The 11,586-nt window shown below is 38.9% G+C and overlaps 1 protein-coding gene across 2 annotated transcripts in view; it reads left to right on the top strand.

The window, feature by feature from the left end:
- OGT (O-linked N-acetylglucosamine (GlcNAc) transferase) overlaps window positions 1-9,260 on the top strand; it is a 49,634-nt gene extending 40,374 nt beyond the window's left edge. For both annotated transcript variants that reach the window (XM_006753456.2, XM_006753457.2), the window contains exons 20-22: window positions 3,470-3,722; window positions 3,966-4,089; window positions 6,984-9,260. In XM_006753456.2, the coding sequence (XP_006753519.1) occupies window positions 3,470-3,722; window positions 3,966-4,089; window positions 6,984-7,158 (552 nt within the window). In that variant the 3' untranslated portion in view covers window positions 7,159-9,260. The remainder of the gene's footprint in view (window positions 1-3,469; window positions 3,723-3,965; window positions 4,090-6,983) is intronic.
- The last annotated feature ends 2,326 nt before the right edge of the window (window positions 9,261-11,586 follow it).

Consider the following 11,586-nt stretch of genomic DNA (forward strand, 5'->3'; position numbering starts at 1 on the left):
TAATTCCTTCACCTAATTTCACCCATCTTCCCAATCCCCTTCCCTCTGACAGCTGTCAATCTATTCTCTTTTATTATGAGTCTGTTTCTATTTTGTTTTAGTTTATTTTATTCATTAGATTCCACATATAAGTGAAATAATATGGTATTTGTCTCTCTTTGGCTTATTTCACTTACATAATACTCCCCAGGTCCATCCATGCTGTTATGAAAGGTAAGATTTCCTTCCTTTTTTTATGTCTGAGTAGTATTTCATTGTGTAAATGTACCACAGCTTTTTTAGCCACTCATCTACTGATGGACACTTAGGCTGCTTCCAAATCTTGGCTATTGTAAATAATGCTGCAGTGAACATAGAGCTGCATATATTCTTTTGCAATAGTGTTTTGGGTCTCTTCGGATATATTCCCAGAGAACCCATCTCTGCAGGGGGAACCTTTGCAGCTGAAATATCCACCTGAATCTCAGCTGCTGCCTATGGAAGCAGGGCCAACCCTTTTCGTGTCTCTGCCCTTCCTACCAGTCTCACTGTGACTTCTTCTTCTGTAAATCCTCGGTTATAAGGTTCAGCTAGTCTCCAGTTGGTTATTCAGGTTGATTGTTCTATATTTTATTTGTAATTCCAGTTTGGTTCTGGGAGGCGGTTAGTGTAACATCCACTTACATCTTGGATCATTCTCTTTTCATCACTTTGAATATTTTGTGCCAGTGTCTTCTGGCCTGCAAAGTTTCTGTGGAAAAATCAGTTGAAAGTCTTATGGGAGCTCTCTTGTAGGTTATTAACTGATTTCCTCTTGCTACTTTTAAGGTTCTCTCTTTATCTTTAACACTCATTTTGGCCCCTTCCCTGTGTTTGTTTTTATGTATGAGATCAATCTGTTCTGTCTCCTGATATTGACAGAGTGGCCTTATATAGAAAGTGTCTTGTAGGGCTCAGTTGCGCAGTCTCTCTAATCACCTGAGTTTGGCCCTCCAGGGGTATCCCCTGTGTGTGGGTTGTGTGTTCCCTCTTGTTGTAGTTATGCTTCAATTGGTGCTGGCATATCAATAGGTGGAATTGACCCTCACTCAGGCTGGCTGACTGTGAGGGCTAGCCGTGCCTACTGTGGTTGAGCTGTTGTGTGGGGACTGACTCTTGAGAGTGGGAGTCGCTTTTGCAGGAGTCTTATTCTAGCTGAGTCTGCCCTTTGGGTGTTTTGGTTCTAGAGTTGGTTGGGTGGGAATTTGATGGCATTCTGAAGCAGGACACTGGGCATGTTGGTTACTGGAGACTCTTGGGAGGGGCTCTGGTTCAGGCCAAGGATGGCTGCCGTCGTGCAGGGTTTCAGGCTGCTTGGCAGAAGTTACAATATATGCTGTTTGTATGGTTAAAATTTTTAGTTTTGCAGTCCATACTCTCTGTCACCTCTGTTCATCTTTGCCGTTAGATCAGGAAAACACCATAAATGGTTATATAAATGGATGAACGTAGGTATGTTCCAGTAAAATTTGATTGACAAAAAATAGGCAACATGTAAGATTTGGCTTACAGACTGTAGTTTGTCAGCCCATGGTCTAAACCAGGGGTGGGGAACGTGCAGGCCATAAAAGGCTTTTGCGCAGTCATTTGGTCTAGCCCTGCCAAGGCATTAGGGGGTGAGTTAATTAAATGTTTCATGAAATATAGCAAGCTAATTTTAAGTTGATAATTTTGTATGGCCTGCAGATGATGTTATAAATATCCAAATGGCCTTTGGCAGAAAAAAAGTCCCCCACCCCTGGTCTAAACAAATAGCAACCGTCATGCTTATTCACCCATGTTTAACATTCTTGCAATATTGTAGAGATATAACCAGGAAGGATTTAGTTTATGCCATTACCTTTTAGTCAGTTCATAAGACCAGTTTGCATAAGGAGGATCTCTGAAGGTTCTATCCTTTGGTATCCAAATTTGTTTTTTTCCCCCCATTTTTTTGTTGATTCTCATCCAAGGATATTATAAGGGAGAGGGAGAGACAGAGAAAAACATTGATGTGAGAGAGACACATCGGTTGGTTGCCTCCTGCACACTCCCCGACAGGGTTGAGGGTCAAGCCTGCAAGCAAGTTATGTGCCCTTGACCAGAATCGAACCCAGGACCCTTCAGTCTGCAGCTGATGTTTTATCCACTGAGTCAAACCAGCTAGGGCATTTTATTTTATTTTTTTAAAAAATTAATAATAGAGGGAGAGAGGGGGACAGGGAGAGAGAGGAGAGAGAGATAGAGATACTGATTTGTTGTTCTGCTTATTTATGCATTCATTAGTTGATTCTTATATGTGCTCTAACTGGGGATGGAGCCCACAACCTTGGCATATTGGACAACGTTCTAACCACCTGAGCTACTCGACCAGGGCCTTCCATAATTGTTCTTATTCCATAGAGCTAAAATGGAGATGATTCTTGGTTGCTTTCTTTTCTGATTAATATCTGTTTTTTTTTCCCCTTTTGAGAGGGGAGGGTGGAGGAGAAGAGGAAGCAGATGAGTACAGGTTTACTATCCCTTAATCTTTACTTCCCAATATTGAAAAAAATCTGATAACTAATAAGTGTTGTCATGTTTGTGGTTAATGTATTTGGCTGCACATTTACCTGAACTATTTATGGTCTCTTACTCCATTTAGTGTGAATATTCTGACATCTCGATGCAGAGATGCTAATGTGTTTATTTACAGGAAGTTGCTGCTGAGACTCTAATGTACATGCATGTACACTTTTTAAAAATTTGAAATACTCGGAATTCTGAAACTCATCTCTTCCTATGGCTTTCAGAGAGGGGATGGTGAACTAGTAACGTACATTGAGTAGATGTAGATTTAAATCGGGCATTCGCAAATTGGCCTGTGGGTCAAATTCAGCCCACTGCCTGCTTTTGTAAATAAAATTTTATTGACACACAGCCATATCTACTTGTTTACATATTGTCTGTGGCTGCCTTCCAGTGACAAGGGAGAACTGAGCCTAAAGTTAGGACAGAGTCTATGTGGTTGCAAAGTCCAAAAATCTTGCTCTCTGGACCTTTACAAAAAGTCTACTGACATCTGATCTAGATTAGGTAAATAAAGTTAGGCAAGTGTGAACTAACTGTTGTGTCATGGTGGGAGATTTAAAATTTGATGTGGAAAATTGCTATCTCCTCTACAAAATCACTGCCTGAGATTTTGCAAGTTAGTATCTTGTTTTGTATCTTCTTACATCAGTTTGTTTCGTTAACTCTCTTTGGGGACAGTTTAGCAGACTAGAAACCTACAGTTCAGTTGATCTAACTCATCTATGTGAAGGAAAGACTTATAAGTTCACAGTAGGCTGCTATCTGGGTGAAAAGGGTAGAATTATTAGAACTCTAATAATTAGAATTATTAGAACATGTGGTTGAATTATTAGAACTCTATAGGAACCTTTCTGGAGAAGGGCAGAGCTGCTATTAATAATTACCATTTTCCCTATTTTAGATTCTGAAGCGTGTTCCCAATAGTGTGCTGTGGCTGTTGCGTTTTCCAGCAGTAGGAGAACCTAATATTCAACAGTATGCACAAAACATGGGTCTTCCCCAGAACCGTATAATTTTTTCACCTGTTGCTCCTAAAGAAGAACATGTCAGGAGAGGCCAGCTGGCTGATGTCTGCCTGGACACTCCACTCTGTAATGGGCACACCACAGGAATGGATGTCCTGTGGGCTGGGACACCGATGGTGACTATGCCAGGTAAACTACTGATAAATCATTGGAATCTTGTTCTTTTTAGAATCCCTTTTATGGAAGATAATTCCAGGTGGAATTATGTATAGTAGAAGCAACATTTAGGGGAGGATGATTAAAAAAAACAAGATTTGTTCTGAGCACTTATCTCTATTCTCATCTGCGTAGTGTGGGTACTTAACATAAATAACATTAATAACCACATGCTAGTTGCATTCTTGTGAGTAATTGTCATCTTTCTTATTACAGGAGAGACTCTTGCTTCTCGAGTTGCGGCTTCCCAGCTCACTTGTTTAGGTTGTCTTGAGCTTATTGCTAAAAATAGACAGGAATATGAAGACATAGCTGTGAAACTGGGAACTGATCTAGAATAGTAAGTAAACTTTTCCATGAATAAATCATTATAAAGTGAAGGGAATCAGGAAACTTTAGAGAGAATATAGGTGCTATAAAATGAAATAATAAAATAAGGGTAATATAAAATAGGTGTATTAGTTGTATTATCTCTGAATGGGAGAACTTTCTAAACTTTCATAAATGAAGTGGTTGATAGGTTTTACTATGCAAAGAGTAAATGGCTGAATGAAAGTAAGTAAAAAAAAAAGTAAAAGACAAATAAGAGGAAAAATCTTTGTTTTTTATGTCAAATATTAATAGTCTGGCTATATAAAGATTGAAGCACATTTACATTTTAAGTCCCTTAATAGGAACATAAACAAGGAACTGACCAGACAACTCACTGAAGTAGAAATAAAATGGTCAATAAGACAAAGTTTCACCCTCCATAGTAGAAATATAAATTAAAATAACATTGAGGCATAACCATTTGCCTATAAAACGAGACCTTTTTTTAAAACCTTACTCTATTTTCTTTTTTTAAAACATATATTTTTATTGATTTTGGAGAGGGAGGGAGGGAGAGAGGTTGAGAGAGAGAGAGAGAGAGAGAGAGAGAGAAACATCAATGATGAGAGAGGATCATTGATCGGCTGCTTCCTGCATATGCTGCTTACTGGGGATTGTGCCTGTAACCCAGGGATGTGCCCTTGAACAGAATGGATCCTGTGACCCTAGTCTACAGGCCGACACTCTATCCACTGAGGCAAACTGGCTAGGGCTAAAACAAAAGATTTTTAAAACATTTTTACTGATTTCAGAGAGGAAGGGAGAGGAAGAGAGAGAGAGAAACATCAATGATGAGGAGAATCATTGATCAGCTGCCTCCTGCATACCCCACACTGGGGATCAATGCTGCAGGCTGGGCATGTGCCCTGACCAGGAATTGAACCACGGCCTGGTTCATAGGTCGATGCTCAACCACTGAGCCATACTGGTGGGGCAAAACAAAAGATTTTTTATATGATACCCAAGATGAGGGAGTATTGAGGTGCTGGCCTTTTCATACATTGGTGAGTAAATTGGTATAACCCTTCCTCAAAGTTATAAGATCCTTAAAAACACACACACACACACACACACACAGAGCTTTGACCCTAATAATGCCACATCTTCACTGCAGCATAAGAAAAACACAGAAACCATAACTTAAATGCCCCAAATAGGTGGGAATTAGAGAAGTGATGCTTAAATGATTCTTTATCCATACAAGAAAAAGTGTTTATCTGTTAACTGTGCTTTTTCTTTGTGCATTATGGAATATTTTTTTTTCTTTGTATTTTTCAAAAAAGTAGCATTATATGGAAGTTTAAAGAAGCAACCTCTTTGAGTCAGATTGCCTGGATTTGAATCCAGGCTCTCCCACTTTACAAGCTTGTGACTTTAGGCAAATTAGTTTCTATGTGCCTTGATTTTCCCATCTGCAAAACAGGGATGACTGATAGTACTTACTTTGAAGAGATGTTGTGACAATTAAAAAAAATGTGTTCTGGCCCGGCCAGCATGGCTCAGTGGTTGAGCGACAACCTATGAACCAGGAGGTCATGGTTTGATTCCTGGTTGGGGCACATGCCCGGGTTTCAAGTTCGATCCCCACTGTAGGGCGTGCAGGAGGCAGCTGATCAATGATTCTCTCTCATCATTGATGTTTTTATCTCTCTCCCTTTTCCTTCTCTGAAATCAATAAATATATTTTTAAAAAGGTGTTCTGTGTAAAACACAACAGTTCTTGGTATATAGTAAGCATTCAACAGAGATTAAATTTTCTCCATTGAATATCATGTACATCTAAGGAAAATGAGTGAAAAATTTTAGCCCTGGCATTTAAAAAAATTAATATTCATGTCCATCATCTCAGAGATAACTACAGCAAATAATGTAGTGTCTTTTTTTTTTTTTTTTTTTTTACTCTTTGGAACTTAGTTGATTTCATAAAGTGTTTTATAATGAAAACTATTAATTTTATAATGAATACTTATACACCTGGCATCTAGACTCCACCACTAAATTTATTATGCTTGCTGTCTGTCCATCTGTTTATTTCTCTAGCATCTAGCAATCCATCTTATTTGATACATTTTGAAGTAAATTGCCAGATATCAGTACTCTTCTCCCTAAATACTTTAGATGTGGACATCATTAATTAGAGTTCAATGTTTCTTATTTTTTCTTTTTCTTAAATATTTGTATTTATTTCAGAGAGGAAGGGAGAGGGATATATATAGAGAGAAACAGCAATGATAGAGAATCATTGACTGGCTGCCTCCTGCACGCCCCACACTGGAAATTGAGCCTGCAACCCGGGCATGCGCCCTGACTGGGAATCGAACTGAGACCTCCTGGTTCCTAGGTTGACACTGAACCACTGAGTCAAGCCAGCTGGGCCTGTTGGTTTTTTCAATTATGGTTTATATTTAGTATTATGTATGTGCCTTTATTGTAAATGGTGCTTCAGTGAACATCTTTGCATGACCAGGTGTGCCTGCATCTCTGATTAATTTCTTTTGAATAGATTTTAAAGTGTTTCTGATTGCCAGAGGTAATGAACATTTAAAGTTCTTAATGTACACATTACTAACCAGTGGTATGTAGGAATAGACATGTGTCATTTTAAAGGTGAAAATGAGATGGAATGGAGAAAGCATGGTATCTTGGATATACTTGTTTAAGAACTAATTTTTTTTTTAGAGGATGTGAATTTGATATAAGTGTTAGCATAATGTTAACACTTTCCCTTTTTTAGCACTGAGGGAAGGTGAAGTTTCATCCTGTGTTTTATCAAAGATGACTGGGTATTTAGGGGGAGGCTAGTTCTAAGTTCCTGCTCTGTTTGTAAACTTGGCTCCCTTTCTCTCTCTCTTTTTAAATTAGCCTGAAGAAAATTCGTGGCAAAGTCTGGAAGCAGAGAATATCTAGCCCTCTGTTCAACACCAAACAATACACAATGGAACTAGAGCGGCTCTATCTACAGATGTGGGAGCATTATGCAGCTGGCAACAAACCTGATCACATGATTAAGCCTGTCGAAGTCACTGAATCAGCCTAAATAAAGACTCTCCACAGGAGGAATACCCCTCTACCTGAGCCTCAACCTTCAGGGGAAAGGGAACTAGATAATGTACTTTTTACTTATCTGTATAGTGTCATATTACAGATGGGTGACAAATAATGATAATAGAATAGCACAGCCAAGGTTGCTTGGTGCATGATAAGAAGAGACATAAGAGATGGGAAACTGCTGTTCTACAAGGAATCTCCATAGAATTTGGCAGCAATCAGGTGGTACATAGATCTTGATGGAAGGTCTGCTCTCCCTTGGTCTTCCATGGGATGGTTAGTAGAGGAGAGATCTAGATTGTCTAGCCGTTTTGTGATTCCATTGCTTGATTGAGTCTTCTGAATTAATTTTTTCTTTATATTTTGGGTATTGGAGCTTTTAAAAATGTTTGGTTTCAGGTGATTTTATTCATGTGAAGTGTATATGATTCTCTTGAGATAAGGTTTTAAACTAAAATGTTGCTCCTTGTTTTAGTTTCTCAACTCTACAGATTAATGGGAACTTTGCTGGTGTAGTCTTTTTATAGGTTTTATAAACCACTTAAGCCTATATCAGTCGTTTGAGTGTCTGACCTAATGAATGGAGCTATCAGTGCTTTTTCGATTTAGATCATGATTCAGAATTTTTTTTCTGGTCCATTTCCTTCCCCTCCCCCTACTTTAAAATTTCTCCTGTAAATCAACTAACAAAACCAAGTCTGTTTCAAAGCATCCCAGAGTGTTTCTCTAAAACACATCATCTAGTGCCAAATGAGACTTCTTAGGAATGATTATTAATTATGAAGGGCACAGTTGTGATACTGTCATTGATGACAATATTGATTTTTGGCCTAGTTTTCATCTATTTCATCAGTGTTTTACCTTTGACTGCCCCTCTATGCTGCTTCCCGAAGTAATAGTGTGTGATAAGATTTTTACCTTCCTTTTCTAAGGTTTGCTTTTTTTTTAAGTGAGTCCTGTTCTTCCTATTTCTGTCAGCAGAAATGAAATCCCAGGTAAGTATAAGTATTCAAATATTTGATCACTAAGTAAAAGTTATTGCGAATATATTAGATAAATTTCATCAAAAACATGTTATGGGTGAAAAGCTCTGAAGGACCAGCTATGTATGTGAATAATTATTTTTCAAATCATCTAGGGTATTATATAATAACTGTCTTCTGGACTTGGTCTTGAAGTCTCCGTGGATTCAGCCATAGTAGCAAACTGTACTGCTATTTGGTTTGGAGTTACAAATTAGACTTTAGGCCATCTGGAGCTTGAGTTCTTGGTATTAAAAACCATAGGAATAAAATTATTGAATTTCAACAAGTGATTGAGGACTTGAGGCTTAAACAAACCAACATATGAATATATGTTTTGTCTTGCTATACTGCACTTATGCTATTCAGTAACAGTAACAGATAATTTTTTGTCTGCTAGTAGTGTTCTAGATTATAGTGTCTTTTCAAAGCACTAAGGCAGTGTACCTATTCTGTAGTTGCAGCTGATGCCTGAATGTATCCTAGCTGACAAATTATTGATTAATAAGAACTTGAATTTCTGAAAGTCTGTTAACCAAAATCTGAGCAGGAGTCTCAAATATAATTTTTAGTCAGAATTACATGTGAATGAACTGTGTATCTTTTAACAATGTAAATCAAGGAACATCAGTTTAGGGACTTCTTAATTTATTTTTTACATGATGGAAATATTAAAGGTTGCCAGCATGGTTGCAGATAAACTGATGTTTGAATTTCACCAAACTACTTAATGTGGAATAAGATGATAGACTTCTAGTGCCCTCAAGGTTGTGACCTTACAGTCATTTTACATAGCACATCATTTCTCCTATAGGGATGAACTTTTTCCTGGCACGAAAGTAGCCGCTCTGGTTAAAGCTTTGCTTATTGTAACAGGCTTTGGTTTCCAGGTAATATGCCTATGGGAGACTTAATTATGAATAGAGATATAGAGATCACTGGAAACAAATTGTTTTTTTCTATTATGCTCTGCTTTATCAAAAAAGTAAAACATTTAAATTGTGCTACAGAAATCAGGTGTTGTCTTGTGATCTTTAAAATAATTAATAAATGAATGATTTGTCCTTAATATGGCTGATGTAGTTTGTGTTCTGTTAGATTGAGTGTTGGACAGAATAATTTGGTCATCCAATGATGAAACCTACATTTGAACAGCTCCAAACAAAGGACCAGATCTCCCTTGGGCAGCTATGATATTAAGGATTATTTTGTTTTCTAGCCAAATGTGATGGAGGGGTGGGGTTGGCATATGATCCTTTAAGATGACAAAGCCCGCATCTCCCAGCACACCCATTCATGTTTGTTGCTGTTTTTCTTAGGACTGCTGTGGCTTCGCTACACTTGTGGTCTCATTCTTTATGTGGACTTTTCCTTCCTGCTCTGAAGGGTGGTACGAGGGAGGGACCAAAACAAATAGCAATGCATTAGGGACCAGAACACGATGCTTAGCTGCCTGCTTTCTCAGAAATATAAATGAGAATCTTTTTCAATAAAATTTCAGGTAATTTACCTCATAACTTTTGTGGGTTGTGACCCTCAAAGCCCTAATGTGGATTAGTTTGTTTCCTAAAAGATAGTGAGGGAAGAAGCCTACTCATAAAAGTTCTCTTTCCCACGCTTTTCTATTTCTTAGAAATGTGCATCAGTTATTAAAGGAAGTGCTTGTGCACCTTGAATAAACTTGTGTAACTTAACACTTGATTCCAATTCTAACCCACTTGTCACCTTGAAGCATACGGCTCTTAATATTAACTACAGCTAACATTCAACTACAGCTAACATTCAGGTTCTTCGCCCAGACCTCTGAGGCGCACACAGTTCCATAACCCCACCCCCATTTTAAAAGGAGAGGCTTGTAAAGCGGTAAACTTAAAGTTTGTTATAGAGATAAAACTATAATGATAAATGTCTTTTATCCAATTCCCTATCTACTCAAAGTACCTTTATAGACAGAGATGAGCAAAAGTAGGTTTGCAATTGTGAGTACTCAAAATTGTTTATTGTATTATTTATTAATTATTGTATTTTCATATGAACAACTGTAAACCTACTTTGCCCATCCTTGTATGTAGACAGTTTGGTGTTTAAGAGTTTCGGTTTTGGAATTAGTACTTCTGGAGCTTAATCCCAGCTCTGCCACTTTCTAGCCATGTATATGACCGCTGTTAAGTGAGTGCCAGCATTGCCTACTTTTTAAAGTGTTGTAAGGATTAGATTTACATGAAACAATTGGAACAGTGCCTCGCATGAAATAAACTTAGTGTTATTAATATATTTACATGCAGGGACGTGTTATTTGTATTTGCCAAATGGTTAAATTATGATATGTATAAAGAAATGGGCACAATCTAGAAAGCATATATTTTGCCCCGTTTTCCTCCGTGTGTTTGGAGTGAGTGCCAAAAAGCTTCAAGTAACCAACCCCTTTTTATCTCCCTGGTTCGAAGGGTTTTGGAAGCAAACGTCCATGTTGCCAAGCACTGTCGGGTTGCTGCTTTGCTCTTATCTAGGGGCCTAGGGGCCCTCCCCCCAGCTCGGAGTATTTTGGAGGGCAGGCAAATAGCCTTAGAGGTTTGGGCAGTTAAAGTAAGGAACGAACAGGCAACAGAGCTCGCTTATCTAAGTCCTCACAAGGATGGAACTTTGGAAGATTCAGCTCAGTTTTTTTCCGGTCACCCAAAAAGTTAATTTAGGGATTGCTAAACTATGAACTCCGCAGGAAATGATGCTCTCAGGACAGATAAGCAATACCCCGTGGAAGTGATTTGATTCTAGAAGCACTACGGCCGGGCGCCAAATTTCAGTTCATACCGCGAAGTTTAAATCTGCCTCACAACCAAGCTGTGATAGGTGGACACAGGGAGGGCTGTGATAGGTGGACACAGGGAGGGCTGTGATAGGTGGACACAGAGAGGGCGGGAACACTTCAGGGCTTACTTTCTGCTGAGCCTGGACTCTATAAAAGCTGGTGCGCACCTGCCGGTGAACCTCGTAGTTGGTCTGGATCTCGTCTACCAACCGAGGTGGGAGCTGAGCGGCATTCAGCCACTCCAGAGGCAACAGAAGCAGGTAGGTGATGGAAGGGGCTGAGGTGGGTACTGAAGTGGGCACAGTTTTGAAAGCTCATCCTCGTTGAGCAGACTTAATTCAGGACACTGTACACCCTGGATACTTATTGTCCATGAACCTTGGGACTGAGATTCTGCTAAAATATTTTGCCTGTTTCCACTTTTCAAAAAGGACTTTTCAGCAAAAAGGATTTTTTTGTTTTGTTAGTGATATTAACTGCTAAATCAAAGATGGGGGATGGGAGTGGGGCATGGAGGTTGCAGTGGGAGTATGAGGGAGTTGAGGTTAGGGAGGTGGCATGAGTTTGGGGAGGGTTTAGGGCTGAT

The sequence above is a fragment of the Myotis davidii genome, unplaced genomic scaffold (genome assembly GCF_000327345.1).
Source record: "Myotis davidii unplaced genomic scaffold, ASM32734v1 scaffold2551, whole genome shotgun sequence".
Taxonomy (NCBI): domain Eukaryota; kingdom Metazoa; phylum Chordata; class Mammalia; order Chiroptera; family Vespertilionidae; genus Myotis; species Myotis davidii.